The sequence below is a fragment of the Myotis yumanensis genome, unplaced genomic scaffold, assembly GCF_028538775.1.
Source record: "Myotis yumanensis isolate MYYU_CA2020_CCGP unplaced genomic scaffold, mMyoYum1.0.hap1 SCAF_1, whole genome shotgun sequence".
Lineage (NCBI taxonomy): Eukaryota > Metazoa > Chordata > Mammalia > Chiroptera > Vespertilionidae > Myotis > Myotis yumanensis.
In genome coordinates, this window is record NW_027223752.1 from 210,147,249 (window position 1) to 210,172,053 (window position 24,805).

At 41.6% G+C, this 24,805-nt stretch overlaps 1 protein-coding gene across 2 annotated transcripts in view; it reads right to left on the reverse strand.

The window, feature by feature from the left end:
- SLAIN2 (SLAIN motif family member 2) overlaps nucleotides 1-23,546 on the reverse strand; it is a 70,903-nt gene extending 47,357 nt beyond the window's left edge. The window contains exon 1 of one of the 2 annotated variants that reach the window (XM_070396992.1): nucleotides 22,896-23,546. In XM_070396992.1, the coding sequence (XP_070253093.1) occupies nucleotides 22,896-23,284 (389 nt within the window). In that variant the 5' untranslated portion in view covers nucleotides 23,285-23,546. The remainder of the gene's footprint in view (nucleotides 1-22,895) is intronic. The other variant, XM_070396984.1, reaches the window with a different exon arrangement.
- Between the last annotated feature and the right edge of the window lie 1,259 nt (nucleotides 23,547-24,805).

The window sequence follows — 24,805 nt, forward strand, 5'->3', positions numbered from 1 at the left end:
AAAATAAAACAAAAACAAAAGGGTAACATTCATTATTAAGCACAAGGTTAAAAGATAGGGATCCTTTTGGATAGGTTTAAATGGAGGAAGGGAGTAAAAATAATGGAGTATGTTTAAAATCACCTACATTTTACTTTGTGCACAGGAAGAAATGACACTATAACCATCAATATAAACCCAAATCTCAACTACTAAATGAACCCAAAGGAGGCCAACTGTCTAATCCAAAAATGTCTTATTTTTCTTTTACTCTCTTTATAAAAACTATGAGGAAACACCTATCTTTAAAATAGTTTATTCTATTTTCATTAGTTCACTAGAGTCCCGATGCCTTTCTACTTCCCAGTTCCCTTCTGACCACAAACCACACAAAAACCTACCATAAGTAATTCATTCCTTTTAGTTAAGCAGCACCCACTCTGTAGCCCTCTCTCTTTTCAAACAATAATGTGTCAGAGAAAAGCAACACTTAAGTCCATAATAACTTAATATGAATTAATTTATAAAATTACGTCAATCTAAGGAAAGAAGGGATGGTATTTTATAAGCTCCTGGGTAAGGTTCGCAAAAAGAAAAAGAGCAGAACAGAGGGGTGGGGTACACTTAAATTTCCTACTTCATAATTTTTTCTCAGATTAGTCCCTACTATGTCAAGATGTTATTTCAAATGTGAATCCATATGAAAAACATGAAGTTACTTGAATTCTAACCAAAGTGGTTTTAAATTGACACTTTAAATATATCCCTATAGTACCAGAATTGACAAAATACTTTCTAATGGCATTATGTACATTTTCCATCCCTTCGATCTTCTTCCCTATCTATAACTTAGGTCTGTCACTCATATCTGATCTAGATCACCAAGACTAACAGGGAAAATGATGATTTCTCTAGTCCACAATTCATATTTATTTGGACAAAAATAATGAGATAGAATCCCGATTTATGAAATAACAACTCAAAATTAAACCAATGGGATTCATTCTATTTCCAACTTAAATACTGCAAATATCTCATAACAAATACCTACACCTCAGCATCCCAGCTTTCATTTCGATAATTATCATATACTGATATTCTATGTTAGCAAGTATTTAGCAAGCAAAGTCTATAGATGACACACATTCATAAACCCACTTTGTGATATTGCCACCACTCTTTCAATATATAATTTTCCCCTGCACTACTGGTTTCACACAATTTATCCTCATGACTCACGTGTACTTAGTATATTCCTCTACTATCCTATATGATAAAAGCCTAATATGCTAAGTGTCCGGTTGTCCATTCAACCAATCAAAGCGTAATATGCTAATGATATGCTAAGGCTGTTCAACCGCTCGCTATGACGTGCACTGACCACCACGGGGTAGACGCTCCGACTGGTAGGTTAGCTTGCTGCTGGGGTCCGGCTGATCGGTACTGAGCAAGATGGGCTGGACACCCTGGAGCCCTGTCGCAGTCCCTTCCGGGCTGGCCAACCTCTCGCATCTCTCCCCAGCCCCAGTCATACACCAGTAGGGTCCCTTGGCCTGGCCTGCACCCTCTTGCAATCCGGGATCCCTTGAGGGATGTCGGAGAGCCGGTTTCAGCCTGATCCTGCAGGCCAGGCCAAGGGACCCCACTGGTGCATGAATTTGTGCACTGAGCCTCTAGTTAGCTATAAAACTCATTTTAAAAAGTGCAAGCAACATGAGTGAGCCTCAGAAAACATGCTCGGTGAAAGAAGCCAGACACAAAAGAACACATATGGTCTGATTCCATTTATAAGAAATATCTATAAAAGAACATGGAGCAGGAAGTAGATTAGTTGTTGCCTATGGCTAAAGATAGGAATGGGGATGAGGTTTCTTCTTAGGGTGATATAAATGTTCTAAAATTACATGGTAGTGATAATTGTGCTAAGTGTCATGACTGTAAATATACTAAAACATTGAATTACCCAATGATTTTTATCGTACATAAATTACACTGGTACCAGTGAATTTTATAGTATATAAATTATATCTTAATAAAGCTGTTTATAAAAAAGTTGTAAGGTGCTTATAGCTTATTTAAAAATACAGAAACTACTGTAAACTAAATAAATGAAACATTGATCATTTAAAATCAAACTAAAACATCACCATCTTTATCCCTATACCCATGATTTATAGTTTTCCTGTTTTTGTCAATGGCACTGTAATTCTTGGTTAGAAAAGCTAAAAACTTAAGAGTAATTTTGTATTTCTCCATCTTTTTTATTTCCTCTCACCAAAAATCTGAAAATAAGTCCTGCTGATCCTTCATGTATAATTTCCCCCCACTATTCCTACATTTACTCCCCTAACTAGCAATAGAAAATGCTCCTTCCTTCCATTTACAGTTAAAAGTTAATGTGACAACTGTTCCATTCCTAGAGTGATGAAAGAGGAGACTGATTCAATAATCCCCGGGACATGCCAACTATCTTCTACCACTCTAACCTCTGATTTCAGTGCCTGTCACTATCCTCAAGTAAAGTCGGAGGGTTTGGGCCTATATAGTATTGGCACAAAATTATTCTTCAGTCAGGGAACCTTTGGTTGTGGTTTCAAAGTACTTTTAGACCTGCCAGAAGACACATGAGCTGGGTTGTAGCATGTAACATGATCCTCCTTTAGCAAGACCAAGTTGTTCCAGTCCCTGAGTTTTGAACAGAAAATCCTAAGTCTTACTTCAAGATCAATTCAAGTCTTACCTTTTTCACCAGGCTTTCCAAATGCCACAGTTCTGACTACTTATCATGTTACCATAGTGCTCTACTCATAGTAGATTTCAGTAAGTGTTTGAATACTCCTAGAGTAACCATTCATCCCAGCTTGCCCAGAAAGTCCTAATTTAAGCCTGTTGTTTTGGCATTCCAGCACTTTGACTCTTAAATAGTGTCCAAGTTACTGCAATAAATTACATAACCACTTTAGTTTTTCCTAATTTTCAGAACCTTACTATTTTATGACTTATAACGGTATATAGAGCAAAGTTACTAGAATACTTACTCCTGCAATAGAGCACTAATTATTTCTGGTTACATTTGACACCATACTCTATTCTTCAAAGACATACTTGGGTGATTTTGTCCCAGGGAGAATCTAGCAATGTGTGGAGACATTGTTGTTTGGCCAGGGATGCTGCTAGACATCCAACCATGGATAGGACAGCCCCCGCAGCAAAGAATTATCTGGCCCCAAATGTCTATATTTTCATATAAGAAAGTTAGTATGATCAAAATAATATTTTATTAATACGTTTTTATTTATTTCAGAGAGAGGAAGGGAGACGGAGAGATAGATATAAACATCAGTGATGAGGGAGAATCACTGATCAGCTGCCTCCTGCACGCCCCCTACTGGGGATGGAGCCCGCAACTGGAATCAAACCCGGGACCCTTCAGTCCACAAGCCAACGCTCTATCCACTGAGCCAAACCAGCTAGGGCCAAAATAATATTTTTAAAATGTAAATGTTTTATAAGAGAAACTAAACAAATCTGATCCTTAATCACTTATCTTGATCTGATGGTTTTCATGCAGTCAATTATAAGATGTTGGAATGAAAAGTAAAGAGTACCATTATGGACTTAATACTTTGGTTTGGATTCCAGTTTTATCACATGCTTCAGGGCACAAGAGGCTGGTAAAGCTCAGTAGCTCAGTTTTCTAGCCCATAAAGGTAACTGTGCCTTCTGTTCCCACCTGTATACTACTGCCATACTAATCTTTCCAAAACAGCATTTTGTGAAGATACTGCAACACTCACCCTTCTCATGTGGCTCAGTTAGGTTGAAGCTTTGTCTCATACACTAAAAGGCTGCAGGTTCAGTTCCCAGTTGGGACGCACATGGAAAGCAACCTATCGATGTTTCTCACATCCATGTTTCTCTCTCTCTCAAAATTAAAAAAAGAATATTGAAACACTCAAGAATATTGAACACTCAAAAAATCTCCTCCTAGCCCTAGCCAGTTTGGCTCAGTGGATAGAGCAGGAGTCCTTAAACTTTTTAAACAGGGGGCCAGTTCACTGTCCCTCAGACCGTTGGAGGGCCGGACTATAGTTTAAAAAAAAACTATGAACAAATTCCTATGCACACTGCACATATCTTATTTTGAAGTAAAAAAACAAAACAGGAACAAATACAATATTTGTATTTGCATGTGGCCCACAGGCTGTAGTTTGAGGACCCCTGGGATAGAGTGTCAGCCAGGGAAACAAAGGGTCCCAGGGTTCAATTCCGGTCAAGGGCACATACGTTGGTTGCAGGCTCCTCCCTCGCCTGGGCCCTGGTCAGGGCTTGTGCAGGAGACAACCAATCGATGTGTTTCTCTCACACTGATGTTTCTCAGTCTTTCTCTTTCTCCCTAAAAATCAATGGAACAATATCCTCAGGTGAGGATTAACAAGAACAACAAAAAAATCTCCTCCTAGATTTCACAGGCCATCTATCCACAGTATGGTCTCCAAATACAATGATTCAACTTTATTTTTCACTTGTTCCCCAACAAACTTCACTTAAGTATCTTCCTTGGCTTTCGCTTTACGCTACTCAAATGCAACTTTTCCTATGCTTTTTAGTTCTGACAGAACAGCAAGAAATACACTTCCATCCGTATTAAAGATACTAAATCTTTTTTTTTATCTTTATTGTTCAGATTACAGATGTTCCTCTTTTTCCCCTCCATAGCTCCCCTCCACCTGGTTCCCACCCCACTCCAGGCCTTCTCCCTCCCCCACCCACAACTGACCTCATCCATAGGTGTAAGCTCTTTGTCCAATCTCTTCCCGCATATCCCCCACATGCCCTTCCCCCAAGAATTGTCAGTCTGCTCCCTTTCCATGCCCCTGATTCTATTACATTCACCAATCTGTTCTGTTCATCAGGTTTTTTATTCATTTGATTTTTAGGTTCACTTGTTCATATGTATTTGTTGTCACTTTGTTGTTCATAATTTTTTATCTTTACCTTTACCTTCTTCTTCTTCTTCCTCTTCTTAGAGAATACCCTTCAGCATTTCATATAATACTGGTTTGGTGGTGATGAACTCCTTTAGCTTTTTCTTATCTGTGAAGCTCTTTATCTGACCTACACTTCTGAATGATAGCTTTGCTGGATAAAGTAATCTTGGTTGTAGGTTCTTGCTATTCATCACTTTGAATATTTCTTGCCACTCCCTTCTGACCTGCATAGTTTCTGTTGAGAAATCAGCTGACAATCATATGGGTACTCCCTTGTAGGTAACTGTTTTTCTCTTGCTGCTTTTAAGATTCTCTCTTTGTCTTTTGCTCTTGGCATTCTAATTATGATGTGTCTTGGTGTGGTCCTCTTTGGAATCCTCTTGTTTGGGGTTCTCTTCGCTTCCTGGACTTGTAAGTCTATTTTTTTCACCAGGTAGGGGAAGTTTTCTGTCATTATTTCTTCAAATAGGTTTTCAATATCTTGCTCTCTCTCTTCTTCTGGCACCCCGATAATTCAGATGTTGGTACGCTTGAAGTTGTCCTAGAGGTTCCTTACACTATCTTCTTATTTTGGGATTCTTTTTTTCTTTTCCAGTTGGGTGTTTTTTACTTCTTCATATTTCAAATCTTTGACTTGATTCTTGGGATCATCTAGTCTGCTGTTGGATCTCTGTATATTATTCTTTATTTCAGCCAATGTATGCTTAATTTCTGATTGGTCCTTTTTCACATCCTTGAAGGTCTCACTAAACTTCTCGGAGGTTTCTAGAAAATTCTTGGGTAACTTTATAACCGTGGTTTTGAACTCTATATCTAGTATTTTGCTTTCATCCATTTCTTTCATTTGTAACTTGTTTCTTGTCTCTGCATTTTGGCTGCTTCCCTGTGTTTGTTTCTATGTACTGGGTAGCTGCTAAGTCTCCTTGAGTTGATAGAGTGGCCTTGTGTGGTAGGTGTCCTATAGGGCCCAGTGGCTCAGCCTCCCCAGTCATCTAGATGGACGCTCTTGATGCACCCCTTTGTGGGCTGTTTGCACAGTCTTGTTGTAGTTAACCCTTGATTGCTGTTGGTATCACTGGGAGGAATTGAGCTCCCGGCCAATTGGCTGTGATGACCAGCTGTGTCTACACTGGAAGATCTGTTGCACAGGAGATACCTTCATAAGGCAGGACCTGCTTCAGTGGGGCTTTGGTGTTCACTGAGTCTGCCCCTTGAGTGTGTCTCTTATGGATGTTAAGAGTTTTAATCCAGTATGGTCTCACTCTGACCACTGGGTACACTGGCTCTTGGATCTCCAAGGAGATGGAAGGTCAGCCACTGTCTGGGGCCGCCCAACAGGAGCTACAGAGACATCTGTAGATTCCTTCTCTTTGTATGGGGTTTGGAGATGCCCAGACAAGGCCCAGCTGTGAAGCAAGGCAGGCTGCTGCTGCCGGGCATTGGGCCTTCTTTTGGAAGCTCTGGGGCTTTGTGACCCAGCTGCAGTTTGACAGGTTTTAGGCGGAGAAAGGACAGGCCATTCATATGCAACAGCCCATGCACACAGCTTCGGTGGGGTTGTAAACAAATATTGCGGCGGGGGTCTCTGGGAATCACCAGGACAGAGCAAACAGCAATGGCTGCTAGTCAGCCCTGCACCAGAGATGTCCCTGGGTCTCCGCGTCCCACACCCACCGTGCAGGAACAATGATCATTGCGAGCACCTCTGCGAGAAGGCCGCCCTCGTGTTCCTGTTCCGATGCCAGACAGTCCAGTTTCTCCCTGTATGTGCCTGGGTCCTCCAGAGTCTTGCCCGGAACTGGAGTTCAGAGCAAAAGGGAGCTTGTATCTCCCTCCCGATTAAAAGAGCAGCACATCCAGGAGCCAGCACTTTCCGTGCCTCTGTACTTCTTACCAGTCTCAATGTGCTTTCTTCATCTCTCTAACTGTGGAACTTCCACTCAGCCAGCTTTCCCACAGTTCTGGATGGTCATTGTTCTGCCTTTTAGTTGTAATTTTGATGTGGTTATGAGACGCAGCAAGTATAGGTGTTTACCTATGCTGCCATCTTGGTTTCTTCTCCAAAGATACTAAATCTTAAGTATCAATTCTCACATTCAAATTCATATAAACTTAACCTAAAAATATTTAGAGCATATTTATATTAAAGAATTATTTTTAATCAGGGTGTGTGAAACTGGTATTGTGAATATGTTTAATAAGCCCTTATCTTCTACTACAATATTTAGTCATTAAATGGTATGATGTTTGGGATGGAATTGGCTTCAAAATATCCCAGGTGGTTGAGGTTTGAATGGAACAGATGAAACAAGAATGGCATGAGTTGGTTGTTAAGTGTTAAAGATGAGTAAAAAGTTAAATGGAGGTTCATTTTACTGTCACTCTACTTTTGTTTTTTTTTGAAATTTTCCAAAATAAAACGTTTTAAGTTCAATGGAAAGATAGGGGAGACTGGAAGTAAAATAATAAAACAGTGAATATGATGATGACAATGATGAAAGCTAACACGTATACATTTAATTTGTGCCAAGAATGGTTCTAAATACTATATTTATATATATATATATATATATATATATATATATGACACACACACACATATATATATCTAAATGATATATATATATATATATATATATATATATATATGACACTTAATCCTCTATGGTGGCATGGCCTACAACAGAGATGGTGAACCTATGACACGGGTGTCAGAGGTGACACGCGAACTCATTTTTTTGGTTGGTTTTTCTTTGTTAAATGGCATTTAAATATATAAAATAAATATCAAAAACATAAGTCTTTGTTTTACTATGGTTGCAAATATCAAAAAATTTCTATATGTGACATGGCACCAGAGTTAAGTTAGGGTTTTCCAAAATGCTGACACGCCGAGCTCAAAAGGTTTGCCATTACTGGCCTACAATAATCCATAATAATAAAAGCATAATATGCCAATTAGACCAGACGTTCTTTCAGATGACCTTCCGGATAAAGCCAGGGCTGCTAGGGAAGCCCGGGTCCTGGGTGCCAGAGGGAGGCTGGTGCCAGCAGCTGGGGGAAGGAAGGCCTACTCTTGCCCAAGTTTCGTGCATCAGGCCTCTAGTGATCTCTACAGTCTTGCACTACAAGACAAGACAATGAGGATTACATATAAGAGGATGGTCCCTTAAGATTATAATGGGGCTGAAAAATTCCTATGGCCTAGTGATGCTGTTGAAATTGCTATGTCTTAGGGCAAGACATTACACAAATACTTACTATTGTGTTACAATTGCCTAGTATTCCGTAAAAATAACAAGCTGTAATGTAGGAGCTGTAGATGAACAGAATTTGTCATTCTCAAATATGTCTCTGACATAAGAATTATTTCAGGCTGTTTAATTTTAAGAAATAGCAGAAATGAGAGAAGCTCTGAAAAAGAAGTAGCAGTTACTCTTTGTAAAAGACATTTCCATTTGTACAGTAAATCTCCAATTGTCAGGGTATCTCCCTTAGTGTACTAGGAAGAGAGGGATGACCTTATCTCTAGAAACTCTTACCAATGCAGATGGCAATGACTTAATCATGCCTAACTACCTTACTCTGGTTTACTGTGCTTTTCCTGATAACCTCCAATAACTGACTCACCCCCAACTTCCTTTGTTTTGAGCTAAAGATGGTACTCAAAGGTGGTGGCTTAAGTTACTCGGTTTTCCTAGGTCACTCCCATGTGTACAAGAGGTATACATGTTATTAAACTTTTGTTTGCTTTTCTGCTGTTAATCTGTCTTTTATTACAGGGATGTGTTAGCCAAGAATCCAGAAAGGACAAATTATTTTCCTCCCCCCAGGCCCATAGGCTATATACCATTTAGCCTAGGCCTATAGTAGGCTATACCATCTGGTTTTGTGTAAGAACACAAGGAAATCTCTGAAAATATACCATTTCAATATTTCAGAGATAACAGAGGTTCAAGTACAGAGATTAAGTGGTTTACCCAAGGTCATACACCTAACAAGGGTGGAAGCAGGAATTCCAACTCGGGCTATCTAGTTCCAGAGTTATGACTCTTAGCTCCTATGTTATTGGACTTCCAGGAGCTCCAAAGGCCAGGTTAGAACAAGAATGATGAGTACAATAATGAACAACATAAACTGATGAACAAAAATAGATCCAGAGACATAGAAGCATTAAAAAGACCTTCAAACCTCAGAGGGAAGGCAGGGGAGGGTGGGGAAGGTAAGAGATCAACCAAAGGACTTGTATGTATGCATATAAGCATACTAATGGACACAGACAGTAGGGGGGTGAGGGCATTTGCTGGAGGGCGGGAGAAGGTGGGGAGAAGTAAATGGGGGGGAAAAGGAGACATATGTAATACTTTCAACAATAAAGAATTTTTTTAAAAAGAATGATGAATACATAAAGGGGTCATTAGGTAAAGAAATTAATAAAAATGTTCATAGGCCTCAGGCTGTTAAAGACAAATGACCAAAAGACAGAATTGATGGCGGTGATGGGGGAGGGCATATAATAGCCACAGGTGAATGAGTATAAATCTATTAAGACTAACATAAAAAATAACACAATGAAAATTAGGTAAAGATTGAAAACTTTTAAACATAAATCCTAGCTCAGCCATGAACTTGAATGACTATTGCAAATTATTTAATCTAAGCTTTAATTTCCTTATCTTTAAAATGGGGGTTTAAAAGGAGTAATGGGCAGCAGCAGCTCAGTCCCAACGTACACTCCCTCCAGGGAATATGCCTGTGTCATCCCCTCCCCCCCCACCCCTTACTGCATGTATCCCTAACCTCTAAGGGACCCCATGAGACTTGCAACCAGGGGAACAATGGGTAGCGGCAATTCATCCTGGGCTAATCCCCTGAACCTGTCTCCCCCTTTTCTCTGACTTCCCAGTGAGCTAAGGCAGCCCAGCCTAGGCTCTCCTGTTGCTTCTTTTATGCCCTTTCTTGTTTCACTTTCCTAAGTATATTTTTGCTGCGGTCAATACATTCTTGCTTGCTTTTCTAAAATTAAAACAAAAAACAAAAAAAGGGGTGGTGGTAATAATAGTTTGAACATACTGGGTTATCAGGAAAGTACTATATATAAGGTGCTTAGCATAGTATCTGTCATATGTTAACGTAGTCTACAATTATTATTGTTAAAAATAAAAGAGCAATAAAAATCACATTGAAGGATTCCACCCTCACCACTTGTACCCAACATTATACTGGATATTCTAGCTAGGGCAATTCAGCAAGTAGACAAAATAAAATGCATGCAGATTGGAAAAGAAGTAAAGTTATCTCTATTAGCAGATGACTTGTTCTTTTATATAAAAAATCCTAAGGAATCCACACACACAAAAAATGACTACAGCTAAAAAAATAACTCCAGCCCAGCTGGCGTGGCTCGGTGGTTGAGCATCAACCTATGAACCAGGACGTCATGGTTCGATTCCTGGTCAGGGCACATGCCCAGGTTGTGAGCTCAATGCCCAGTCTGGGGTGTGGGGGAGGCAGCCAATCAATGATTCTCTCTCATTGATGTTTCTATCTCTCTCTCTCTCTCCCTTCCTCTCTTAGATCCATTAAAACATAACTAAAAAAAAAAGTAACTCCAGCAAGGTTGCAGGATACAATAACACCAATATACAAAAGTCAACTGTATTTCTACATACTAGCAACTGACAATGAAAAAAAAGAAATTTAAAAGAATTAAAAAAACAATTCCATTTACAATAGCGTCAATAATCTATATATATAAAAGCCAAGCGACCAGAATGGTGGAAGGACTGGAACGACTGATCACTATGACGTGCACTACGGGGGCCAACCGGCCCAACAGGGGCCCCGATTGCACCCCCCAACCTACCGTGGACCCTCTCCCCAGCCGGCCTGGCCCCCCCACCCCAATTGGGGGTGGGGCTGGCAGCCAACCTCCCACGTCCCCTTCCCCCACCCCCGCTGTCCTGGCCCCCCATTGTGGCGGGCCGGCTGGGCCCCACCTGTGCATGAATTCGCTCACCAGGCCTCTAGTATTAAAATAACTAGTAATAAAATTTACAAACAATGCAAGACTTATACATTGAAAATGATAAAACACAGTTGAAAGGAATTAAAGAAGACCTAAGTGGATGGAAATATATCCACTGTCCATGGATTGAAAGAATCAAAATTGTTAAGATCACAAAAGTTAAGATCCCCAAACTGATGTACAGATTCAATACAATCATTATCTAAATCCCAGCTGCCTTTTTTAGCAAAATTTACAAGCTGATCCTAAAATTTATATGGAAATACATGGACCCTGAAAAGGCAAAACAATCTTTCCAATTTTAAAACTTATTAAAAAGCCACAGTAATCATGACTGTGTAGAGGTGTAAAAATAGTCATAATGGAACAAAATTGAAAGCGCGGAAATACATTTATGGACAATTGACTTTTTTTCTTAAAAATATTTCCCCCCATCATTACTTATCCCCCATATACCCTCCTCCATCTCCACCCACTCCTCCCCAACAGTCACCACACCATTGTCCATGAGTTTTTCTTTTCTGCTCAATCCCTTCACCATCTTCCCCCACCCCAACAGAGCTATCTGCCTGTTACTTATGAGTCTGTCTCTATTTTGCTTGTTAGTTCAGTTTGTTCATTAGCTTCCACATATTAGTGAAATCATATGGTATTTGTTTTTCTCTGACTGGCTTATTTCACTTAGCATAATGTTCTCCAGGTTCATTCACAGCTGATTAGTATTCTATTGTGTAAATGTACCATAGCTGTGTTATCCACTCATCTACAGATGGACACTTGGGCTGCTTCCAAATCTTGGCTATTGTAAATAATGATGCAATGGACATACAGGTGATATTCTTTCGAATTAGTGTTTTAGGTTTCTTCAAATATATTCCCAGAAGTGGAATCACTGGTTCATAAGGCAGTTCCATTTTTAATTTTTTGACGTAACCTCATACTGCTTTCCAGTGGCTGGACCAATCTGCATTCCCACCAACAGTGCACAAGGGTTCCCTTTTCTCCACATCCTCGCCAACTCTTGTTTGTTGATATACTGATGATAGCCATTCTGACAGGTTTGAGGTGATATCTCATCGTGGTTTTGTTAATTTGCATTTCTCTGATGATTAGTGACATTGAGCATCTTTTCAGATGTCTGTTGGCCATCTGTATGTCCTCTTTGGAGAGGTGTCTATTCAGGTCCTTTGCCTAAATTTTAATGGAATTATTTGCTTTTTAGTGTTGAATTTTATAAGTTCTTTATAAATTTTGGTTATTAACCCCTTATCAGATGTATTATTGGCAAATATATTCTCCCATTCAGTGGGCTGTCTTTTATTTTGTTGAAAGCTTCCTTTACTGTGCCAACTTTTTAGCTTGATATAGTCTCGTTTATTTTTTTCTTTTGCTTCCCTAGCCTGAGTAGATATATCAGAAAAAATACTATGAAGAATGTCTGAGATTTTACTGCGTATGTTTTCTTCTAGGATTTTTATGGTTTAAAGCCTAACATTTAAGACTTTCATCCACTCTGAGCTTATTCTTGTGTTCGGTGTAAGAAGTGATCTAGTTTCTTTTTTTTTTTGCACAAATCTGTCCAATTTTCCCATCACTCACAGTCTATTTACTGAATAGACCATCTTTAGCCCACTGTGTGGTTTTGCCTTCTCTGTTGAATATTAACTGACTATAAAGGTATGGATTTATTTCTGGGCACTCTATTCTGTTCCATTTATCTGTGTATCTGTTTTTATGTCAGAACCATGCTATTTTGATGACTACGGCCTTGTAGTAGTTTGATAACAAATAGTGTGATTCCTCCAACTTTGTTCTTCTTTCTGAAGATTGCTATTTAGGGTCTTTGTGGTTCCACATACATTTTTTGGAATATTTGTTGAAATATTCTATGAAATACGCCATCATTATCTTGATAGGTATTACACTGAATCTGTAGACTGCTTTGAGTAGTATGAATATTTTAACTTTTCCTATCCATGAACACAGTATATGTTTCCACTTATATGTATCTTTTTCATTCTTTCTTTAGTGTCTTATAATTTTCTGAGTACAGGTCTTTTACATCTTTGGTTAAATGGGCTTGTTTTATAGTTTCCCTTTCTGACAGTGCATTACTGATGCATAAAAATGCAACTGATTTTGGATATTTTGTATCCTGCTACTTTAATGAATTCATTTATCAGTTCTAGTGGTGGAATTTTTTGGTGGAATCTTTAGGGTTCTCCATGTAGTGTCAAATAATGAGTTTTACTTCTTCCTTTCCAATATGGATGCCTTTTATTTTTTCTTCTTGTCTGACTGGTGTGGCTAGGACTTTCAGTACTATGTTGAATGAGAGCAGTGAAATTGGACATCTCTGTCTAGTTCTTGATCTTAAGGGGAATGCTTGTAATTTTTGCCCACTATGATGATGGCCTTTATTATGTTGAGGTATGTTCCCTCTATTCCCATTTTGCTGAGAGCTTTTACTAGTATCATAAATGGGTGCTGGATTTTATCAAATGCTTTTTCTGCATCTATCGATATGATCATGTAGTTTTTATCCTTCATTTTGTTTATGTGATGTATCACTTTTTTTTTTTTTTTTTGGATATTGTACCAACCTTGCATACCTGGAATAAATCCTACTTGATCCTGGTGTATGGTATTTTTAATGTATTTCTGAATTGGTTTGCTAATATTTTGTTAGAGACTTTATCACCTATGTTCATCAGGGATATTGGCCTATAATTTTCTTTGTCATGTCTTCCTTTATCTGGTTTTGAAATAAGGATAATGCTGGCCTCATAAAATGAACTTGGGAGTTTTCCCTTCTCTTTAATTTTTTGGAATAATGTGAGAAGGATAGATGTTAGTTCTTTGAATATTTGATAAAATTCACCTATAAAGCCATCCGGTCCAGGGCTTTTATTTGTTGGGAGTTTTTTGTTTTTTTAAAAAATATCTTTTTATTTCAGAGAGGAAGGGAGAGGGAGAGAGAGATAGAAACATCAATGATGAGAGAAAATCATTGATTGGCCACCTCCTGCACGCCCCAAACTGGGGAACTAGCTCATAACCCGGGCATGTGCCCTTGGCCGGAATGAAACCTGGGACCCTTCAGTCTGCAGGCTGACACTCTACCCACTCAGCCAAACTGGCTAGGGCTGTTGGGAGTTTGTTTTTATTACTGTTTCAGTTTCACTAGTTGTGATCTGTCTATCCAGATTCTCTGATTCTTCCTGACTTAGTTTTGGAAGATTGCATGTTTCTAGGATCCTGCTCTGTTGTCTGGATTTGACCACTGAGTGTATTGGTTCTGGGCCTCTTGGGAGGGACTCTGGTGCAGGCAAATGTCAAACACTGTCTGTGACTGGCTCTGGGCAACCTGTTTAGAGCTATCAATGATCCAGTTTGTGGCTGCGCCTGGGTATGTGTGGAAAGGACCAAGCTGTGCACCAAGGTCTGCTTCCCCTGCACCAGGTCCAGGGAAAGATCAGCAAAAGTCACAAAGTACCCAGGGATCTGCCTCTGCTTGCAGGCTGTCCGTTAGGCTCACTTACTTAAAGAGCCTCAGCCTCAGGCTGTACTCCTCAGCTGGGCTTAAGCTCCTCAGGACTGGGCAAGAGGGATTCCAATGGGTGGGGCTTTTGCTTCACCCCAGGCTGATGCTGCATGAAGGGCAATGTTATCCCTGAGAAAGATGGCTTTTGCATATGGGCGCATGACTCAGCACAGGGATCCTGGCAGCTGATGTCTCAGCTCTCTCTCCAGAGCCACCAATCCCAGATTCTCTTCACATAGCTCTAGTCTGCTCTGCCTGCCCTAAGCCAGAGCAGAAGGTGAGTGGCTGCAAACAAAATTTTGTGTATTGGCCCTTTAAGATGGTGCCTGTGTTTCTAGCTCTCTCTCCCTGGCAGACAGAAACCTTGCTGATTTTCACAGCTAGATGTTATATGGGCACCTTTCCCGGTCCTAGTACTCTCAGCTGGGGAATCTGTCTTGGAGTTTAGACCCCAGACTTCTCAGGGGAAGCCCTCCTCTTCCCCCACCCAGCTGAGATATCCCTTCAGAACTTCAGCTGCTGCCAATGGGAGCCAGGCCAGCACTCTCGCTCCTCCACACTTTCTACCAGTCTCGAAGTGGCCTCCTCTGTAAGTCCTTGGTTATATGGCTTTTCTCCAGCTACTCTTCAGATGGTCATTCAGGATGATTTTTCACTTTACGACTACACTTTAGTTGTAATTCCAGTTTGGTCCTGGGAGGAATAAGTGTAGCTTCCACCTAATCTGCTGCCATCTTGGATCCTCCCCAGGCAACTGATTTTTGAAAAGAATTCTAAAACAATTTAATGGGGACAGAAAAGTCTTTTCAACAAATGGTACAAGAACAACTGGATATCTATCTTCATGCAAAAAAAAAAAAAAAAAAAAAGAATTCAAACTCCCACCTCATATTACAAAATCAAAATGGATCAAAGCAAATGTCAGCAAGTATCTAGAAAAATTGGAATCCTTGTATTAATGCTGGTGAAAATGTAAAATGGTCTAGTTGCTACATAAAACAATATGATGTTTCCTCAAAAAATTAGACAGCATTACCATTTTATCCAGCAATGTCACTTCTGGGTGTATACCCAAAAGTAAAAAGCAAGGACTTGTACAGGTATATTTGTATGTTCATGTTCACAGTGGCATTATTCACAAGAAGCAGAAGCAATCCAGTGTCCATCAGTGAAGGAATGGATAAAGAAAACATGACAGATGCAGGTACAGACACACATACAATGGAATATTATTCGTCTTAAGAAAGGAAACCATGTCATACGCTACAACATGGATGAAACATGAGAACATTATGCTAAGTGAAATAAGTGAGTCCCAGAAATACAAATACTATATGATTCCACTTATGAGACACCTAGAGCATTCAAACCCAGAAACAAAGTAGAATAGTGGTTGCCAGGAGCTGGGGAAAAGGGGGAGAAGGGGGGGTGGGTAGGGGAGGTAAGGAGTTGGTGTTCTGAGTGTAACGTTTCAGTCATGCAGGATGGGAGGGTTCTGGGGATATGTTTACAACAATGTGCACATGGTTGACAACAGTGAACTATACAGTTGGGAGGCTGAATTTTATGGAGGTTTTTACTGCCACAAAAAAAAACATAAATTCCATATTTTAATATAAGCATATATATCATATAAAGCTTAGGTTTGGGAACAGAAAGATTTAACTGCTGTTTTCTCTTGCCTGTTGAGGATTATGAAACACACACACACCACACACCAAAATAGAAGGAATGGAATTCTGAGACATGCTACAACATAATGAATCTTGAAGACATTGTGGTATGTGAAAAAAGCCAGTCATGAAAACACAAACATTGTATATTTGAATAATATTGCCCCATTTTGTTTATTCACTCATTAGTTGATGGGCATTTGGGTTATTTCCATTTGGATTGTTGACTATTATGGAAAACGCTGTTATGAATATTTACTTATAAGATTTTATATGGATATGTTTTCATTTTTCTTGGTTATATACCTAGAAGTGGAATTACTAGGTAAAATTGTAATTCCATGTTTAACTATTTGAGAAACTGCCAAACTATTTTTCACAGTGGCTAGACCACTTTATATTCCTACCAGCAACATACAAGGGTTCCAATTTCTGCATATCCTTGTCAACACCTGTTATCTGTCTTTTTTGTTATACAGCCATGTGCTAATATCTCAGTGTGATTCTGATTTGCATTTGCCTAATGCCTAATGATGACCAGCATCTTTTCATGTCTTCTTTGGAGAAATGTCTGTTCAAACTATCTGTCCATTTTCTAAATGAGTTACCTATTTTTATTTAGTTAAGTTGTAAGAGTTCTTTATATATTCTGGATACTAATCCCTTGTGAGAGAGATGAATTACAAATATTTTCTCCTACTATGTGTTGTTTTCTTTCAATTTCTTGATGAAGCCCTTTGAAACATCAAATTTTTAGTATTATGAAGTCCAATTTTTCTATTCTTTCTTTTTGTTGCTTGTGCTTTTAGTATCATATCTAACAAACCTCTGCCTAATCCAAGATCATGAGATTTACTCCCGTGTTTTCTTCTGAAAGGTTTATATTTGACCTTACATTTAGGTCTTTGATCCACATTATCGTGACAAAATATACACACTATCAAATTTACCATGTTAACCCTTTTTAAGTGTATAGTTCAATGGCATTAAGTACATTCACATTGTTGTGCAGCCATCCATCTTGAGAACCTTGTTTTGTGGGAATGATGAAAATGTTCTGAATCAGACAGTGGTAACAGGCACACAACTTTGCAAATATACTAAAAATCAGTGAATTACACACTTTAAATATGTAAATTTTATTGTGTGTGAATTTTATCTCAACAAAAAAACTTAAAGAGAAAAACATTAATTGAGCCGTGGTCGGTGTGGTTCGGTTGGTTGGATGTCGTCCCATACACCGAAAAGTTGCCATTTGATTCCTGGTCAGGGCACATGCCTGGGTTTCGGCTCGATCCCCAGTAGGGGCGTACAGGAGGCAGCCAATGAATGTTTCGCTCTCACATTGATGTATCTCTCTCTCCCTCTTTTCCTCTCTTCTAAAAATCAATAAAAATATATTAAAATATATATATATTAAAAATTACATTGAGAGGGTTAACACAAGAAGACTGTAGCCGCCCTGACCGGTTTGGCTCAGTGAATAGAGCGTCAGCCTGCAGACTGAGGCCGTCCCAGGTTCGATTCCAGTCAAGGGCATGTACCTTGGTTGCGGGTACATCCCCAGTAGGGGGTGTGCAGGAGGCAGCTGATCGATGTTTCTCTCCTCATCAATGTTTCTAACTCTCTATCCCTCTCCTTTCCTCTCTGTAAAAAATCAATAAAATGTATTTTTTAAAAAAAGATTGTTTCATGCAAATGAAAATATTAAAAAAAAATTTAAAAAGACTGTAGCAAAATATGCAATGATACTAGATGTCAAAGAGTAGGCAGAAATATTCTTCTTTAGTTTGTTTTTCTGCCAATAATTTGTTCAAATGGACAGGCCCAATAAACATTCTTCAAAGGAAATTGATCAATTGAGGCAAGGTCATAGAGAGTAAGCCGGAAAAAAGTTTAGGCATATCCCTCCAAATAATGGGAAAGAACTGAAATACTATCAATCTGGAATATCATGACAAGACAAAGAGTGTATCTGACCTGACAGGCTCATATTAAACATAAGAAACATAATGTAAAACTATTAAATATTTGGTTTCAAAATAATAGCATTTAGCTCAAGCAATTATATCTAACACACACTGTATGGTCAAGTATCTAAAATGCTGAGTACAGTTCTAGGGAGAAGGTGTTAGAGCAGCGGTTCTCAACCTGCGGGTCGCGACGCCTTTGGGGATCGAACGACCCTTTCACAGGGGTCGCCCAAGACCATCAGAAAACACATATATAATTACATATTGTTTTTGTGATTAATCACTATGCTTTAATTATGTTCCAATTTGTAACAATGAAATTGGGGGTCACCACAACATGAGAAACTGTATTAAAGGGTCGCGGCATTAGGAAGGTTGAGAACCACTGTGTTAGAGGATCATGATAGTAATCTTCAAATATTTTAAGGAATCATTCACGTGAAAAAGAGATTATATCTGAATAAAGCAAAAAGTAGTGGGAACAGCATAGGCTTTGATGTCATAAAGACCTAGTTTCAAATCCTGATTCCATCATTTACTGTGTCATTTGATGCTTTAGAGAAAGATTATGTTTCCTTACCTAAATCTTGATACCTATCTCATAAATGGATAAAAATTAAATGCAGCTCAGTGTAAAATGTTTATAAACTGCCTGGTATAGGCTGACACACTGTGATACACAATGATGTTAGTATCTTTCTCCTGATTTTTCCTATTTGTTCTAGAATAGTGTTTTTCAAACTGAGAAGTACAATCCATTAATGGGTCACAAGACCAGCTTAGCTGGTTGTAACAAGCTTTTTTCCTAAAGACAGAGAACAGAAAATATTAGAGGGTACCACATGTACTAAAAATAACTATAGTTTTAAGAAAATTTTGCTTCAATTATTCATACACATGTGTGTACTATGATGTAAAATGTGCTTATCCTGAAAGCTGAACCAAAAACAAACAAAAAAAGCTGTGAAAGCCACTGCTCTAGAGCACCGTTTTCTAAATATGATCTATAGATACTAATTCCTTAGGAGCTCAAGTAAGTTTAGGGAACGATAACACAAATTTACTATATTCAATATATATTCACATATCAAAAAGCCCAGCATTAAAAAAAACCTGTTCATTTTTGTTGAACCTCGATTTTCCCACATATATTTGACCTCAGACCACTACTATTTATTCACACAATATCTACTGACACATTCAGGACTGGCATTATATGGCATACACTGGCGGGTAAAACATTTCTCCAAATGAAAAAGAAGGTATAATTGGTATACGTTACAGAAAGTAGATTTTTAGCTAACTAAGAAAGAAAAAAAACTCTCGACTCTGAATCTTCCTCCCCTTGCCACTAATATCTACCCCTTCCAACTTATATTCCAAACACATATCCCAAAGTGTTTTAAACATATTTATCAAACTTTCAACTCACACAATTTTTTTCAGAAAAAGTATAAGACATATCTCTATACATAAAAGGCTAAGTGTCTGTCCGACCGATAGCTATGATGTGCAGTGACCACCAGGGGGCAGACACTCAACGCAGGAGCTGCCATAATGCGCACTGGCCATTTAAAAATAAGTGGGCCCTAGCCAGTTTTGCTCAGTGGATAGAGCATTGGCCTGTGGACTGAAAGGTCCCAGGTTCAATTCCGGTCAAGGGCATGTACTTGGTTTCGGGCACATCCCCAGTGGGAGGTGTGCAGGAAGCAGCTGATCAATGTTTCTCTCTTATCGATGTTTCTAACTCTCTATCCCTCTCCCTTCCTCTCTGTAAAAAATCAGTAAAATATTTTTAAAGAATAAAAATAAAAAAATAAATGGCACCACAGACCTGGCGCTGACAAACCTTCCCCCAGTGGGACACAGGCCCTGCCACTACCCCAGAGCAACACTCCACCAAATCGCAGCCAGCACTCCCAAGACCTGATGGCACAAAATGTGGCCCACAGCCCAGCCCAGCCCTGAAACTGTCGCTGTGGGCACTGGGTAATGGCATCACATAGCAACGCCTGTTTCCTCTCCCTAGCGACTAGCCTCCTTGGAGTTTCTTTAGCCCAGGAACATGACTTGCTTTATAGCCAGGTGCAAACATTTTACACTTTACCCAAATGTCTGTGAAGCGTTTTCCCATGCTTCATCTCATTTGATCCTAACATAAGTCCTAGAGTAGGTAGGTAGGAGGCTCGATGGAATCCTATTTTCTTTTCATTAGCTGGAAAACAGAGATTTAGAAAGCTTAGAAACTTGAACCGACTGAAAAGAAGTAAGAAATGATGGACCTTGAAAATGGCTTCAGGTTTTCACACTGCACAGAATATAGTCAAACACTGCTGCAGTTAAACATTTTACCCTTTGTTGTCCCTGACTGATCTACAATAATAATCTGCTTCGTGTTGGTATTTACTGCTGTGTTGCTGACAATGACCTGAAAGAGAAGTTGGGGTGCTTTGCTGGGCTGGAAAAAATTTAGCTAAATCAGAAAGCAGGTCTAATTAAGCAAGTTTATTCTATATCTATAAAACACTAAGTTGACTCATGCATGCAAGATACATATAAAGCTCTTGCTGGCGCCAATCGCACACGTGTTTCGATCTGTCACTGTTGATTGTTTATTTGGTTGACACTTCTATTATCGAGAAAGGGCGAATAGCAATATTAAAATATTTCTTCTAATTAATTTCCTTTCAATGTGCACGAATCGGTGCACCGGGCCACTAGTATACAATATAAAAAAATGTAGCCAGTATCAAAGCAATAAGCAGGAACCACTCAGTCAAAAGAAACTTCTAGCACAGTATTTAAGAAGACTTGCTTTACTCAACAAACCCTATACTCAGAAACCAAAGTTGCACGACTTAATCAGCTTCTCAAGGTGGAGTCCATGTGTTCTAATAATACATAATCTAAAATGGGCTGATGAGTGCATCTAGCCCTCATTATCATCATCACTTGGAAGAGGCATGTGATGATATTTAGATGAGTCTGGGTTCTTTTAAAGTGTATACACACCCAAGATTCCTTTGGGAGGATGTGATTTCACACTAATATGAAAAACTGTCAATATCATAGTTAGTTCTAATAATATCTGTTATCACTTAACAATAAAATAAAGGCTTGACATCATATATTCTGTAATTCTAACCTTCCTAATTGGGAGTCACAAATATCTCTGACTCTGCTCTAGCAGTTGTCAGAGCATAAAGTTTCCTTCCCACTCTCCCTCCCTCCAAAGCCACCTCTCATCCTTCAAGTTTGCCTCAACTACTTTGGACTATTATTTTCTCCCCAATTTCTGAGCACTCTCAGTACTTTATGTTCCTATCACTCATTTTGGCAATTCTCTGTATACGCCCAGGTTATTTAACTGCATAAAACTTGGCTCCCAACAAGCCTGGAACTGCCTTAATGAACAGGGATCAACTTTTAAGAATCTTTAGAATCTCCCACAAGATCTTGTAAATATTTCTTGATTTAAACAACGAAGCTTAAGAGTCAGAGCAGCTAGACTTGGAAGAGTTTACCATGTCAGACCCAGTGCTAAAAGCATACATGGATTATTTTAATCTTCCCAGCTGTAGCTAGCGTTAAGAACGATTATTTTCTCCATCAAATAGAGAAAGAAAATAAGGCTCAGAGTAACTTGCCCAAGGTCATGCAACTAGCGAGTGGCAGAGCCAGGGCCTGAATCCAGACAAAGCTCCTACCTGCCCCCGCGCACTGTGAACTTGTGGCCCTGCGATGCCGGAGTCCATGCAGGACTTAGATTTCCCTAACTTAGATGTTTCCATTTCAACCAGGAGTAGGAGCATTTCGGGTAAAAGTGAAAACACTGTAAAAAGGGGTACATTCAGAGAAAGAATTTCCCATAGACATCTTTATGCGGTTGCAATAAAATACGAGGGAAACCGCCTCCTATGTCCTTTCTATTTATGGAAGTGATGATAGTCCAGTGTGGGTCTCACAATTTTATCAAGAAGTTGGCTCATGAAAATACAGCTTTGGCTTTCCAAGAACCCTCTTTAAAAATGGAAAGAAAAGATAGATGTGGTCACTGTCCAGCTCCAAAAAAAAAAAAAAGAAAAAAAAAAAGCCAAACCCAATTCTTGTTTAAAAAACAAGAGCCAGGGCTCTAAGAGTTCCACCCTGGACTCGCCACACAAAGCAGCAGCACCCTCGGCTCCCCACACAAAGCAAGCTTTACCCCAACACCCAAAGGGTCCCTCCCTCCCGCTAGAAGCGGACCCCCCGCCCACTCGTCCAGAGCGCTGACCACTGCACCGAGCGGGACCACGACTGTCAGCTCCCGGCTCCCGGCGACACCTCCGCGAGCAGACCCCTCCCTCCCCGGCGCACAACACGCCCGGACCACCCTCCCAAAGCCGGCGCTTCACTCCACACAAAGCGGTTTCCCACCTCCGACTCCTCCCGCTGGCAGTGCCAACCCGCGGACCCCCACGGGACCCCACACCCGGAGGGTCCCCCACCCAGCGCACAACTAGCTACTCACCCCCTTTCCGCTCGCACGCCTCGAACCCCCAACTCCAGCTGACCTTTCCCAGCCAAAGCCAGAGAAGCGCGAGTCCCCGTCCCGAGCGGGTCCAGCGACCCCCAGCGAGGCGTCCTCCCCGGGGGCCCCTCGGAGGGCGCTCCCCGCCCCGGCCCCGGCCCGTCCCCGCCCCGCCGCAGCCGGCGCCCCGCGCTCACCAGCTCTCCTCCTCCTCCTCCCAGCCTGACAGGCGCTCCAGCTCCTCGGGCCGCAGCGGCTCCACCTCGTCCAGCAAGCCGCCCTCGCCCGCCGCCAGCAGGCAGGCGGCGTCCCGCAGGTCCTCGCCGCTCGTCCGCCTCGGGCCCGAGCCGGCCCCGCCGCCCGCCTTGACGTTGAGGCCCAAGGGGAAGCCCCGCGGGGACGCCGCGCCGGAGGAGGGAGTGGACGCGCCGGCTCGGACCGGGCTCCCGGGCCCGAGGGAGCCGGCGCCCTGCACGGCCCCCGAGCGACTCCGGAGCTGCTCGTTCTGCTTCTCCAGCTTCTTCACCAGCTCCTGCAGCTTCCGCACCTCCTGGTCCGCGTTCACGTTGGAGTTCACGTCCTCCATCCCGGCCCCGCCGCCCGCTCGGACTCGCAGCCACAGGGAAAGAGCCGGCGCCCAGAGGCGTCGCCGCCGCCGCCGCGCCGCTCACTCTAGCCGAGGCGCCGGCATCGAGCAGGGCCGGGCCCCACCGCCTGCGTCCCCCCGGCTCGGGTTCCGAAGCGCCGCTGGCCCCAGCCGACCCGCCTCATCTGCGCCGGCTCCGGGATTGGGGGAGGCGGCGCCAATATCCGGCCGCGGCCGCCATCTTCCCTCCGTCCCTCCGCCCCCCGCGGCCCGGCCCCGTCGGTGACCTCAGAGCGTTGAGGGTGGACTCGGCCGGGGCGGGCGCTGAAAGGACCCGCAGCCGAGCTCGCGGCGCGGCGGGGGCGGGGCCTGCGCCGGAAGGGGCGTGTCCGTGCCGCCGGGGGAGGCGGGGCGCCGCCGGGTTGGGCTGGGAGAGGCATTCCCGGCGCAGGCGGGGCGGGAGCCGCGAAGACCGACTCTTTGGCGAAAGAGGAGCGTGGACTTGGCCCCGTGGGACTGAGATCGCGAGCCCGGACTCGAGCTCTTTCCTCCCCGCCTGTTGGCCCTGGATGAGGAGCGTGGGATGTTCTCTGCCTCCAGACCCCGGCGTGTCGGGCCAGCGGGCGGACCTGCATTCAGTCCCTCCGTGCTGGTTCTCGGCGGGCGCCCAGCCCAGCCGGGGCCGCGCAGAGACAGTGCACTTGGTTCAGCAAACATTTATGCCTTGCCTCCTTGAAATAGGGTGGCAGGGCTCGCAGGAGCTTCAGGGACCAACTGGGACCCATCTCTGCAAACGAGGAAGCAGAGCCACATGATTAAGAGAGATCTAAGGTCAAAACAATAACCATAAATTGCGGACTGCTTACTACGGGCACGGCGCTGTGCTAAGCACTTTGAAAGGCATGATCTCATCGATGTAAACATAGTTGTCCCGACTTACACGAGGGGTATGGAAAACCGCTCCTCTCTCCTTGCTTTTGTCCGTGAATTGATGCATAATCTGCGGTTTGGATCGGAAAAACTTTTTTTAAAAAAATCCTCGCCCGAGGATGTGCTTATTGATGGAGAGAGAGAGAGAGAGAGAGAAACATTTATCAGTTGCCCTCTCTACGCGCCAGATCTGTAATCCTCAACATTTTTGGTTTATGAGAGGACTCCAACCACCTGAACCACCTGGTCGGGGCAGAAAAGCTTTTACATAGCGTATCTTGACTTTTTAAAAAGTTGTATATTAAAAGTACTTAATAAACATGTTGACATATACCAGTGGTTCTCAACCTTGGCTGCACATTAGAATCACCTGGGAATCTTTTTAAAATCCTGATTTCTGGGCCTCATCCTCCGGAAATTCTGTTTCTTTGTTTTGGGGCGGGGGCCACAACATTAGTAACAAAGAAACAGAATTTCCGGAGGATGAGGCCCAGAAATCGGGTTTTTAAAAAAGATTCCCAGGTGGTTCTAATGTGCAGCCAAGGTTGAGAACCACTGACATACACGGAAGTATGTTGAGAGGTGTATGAA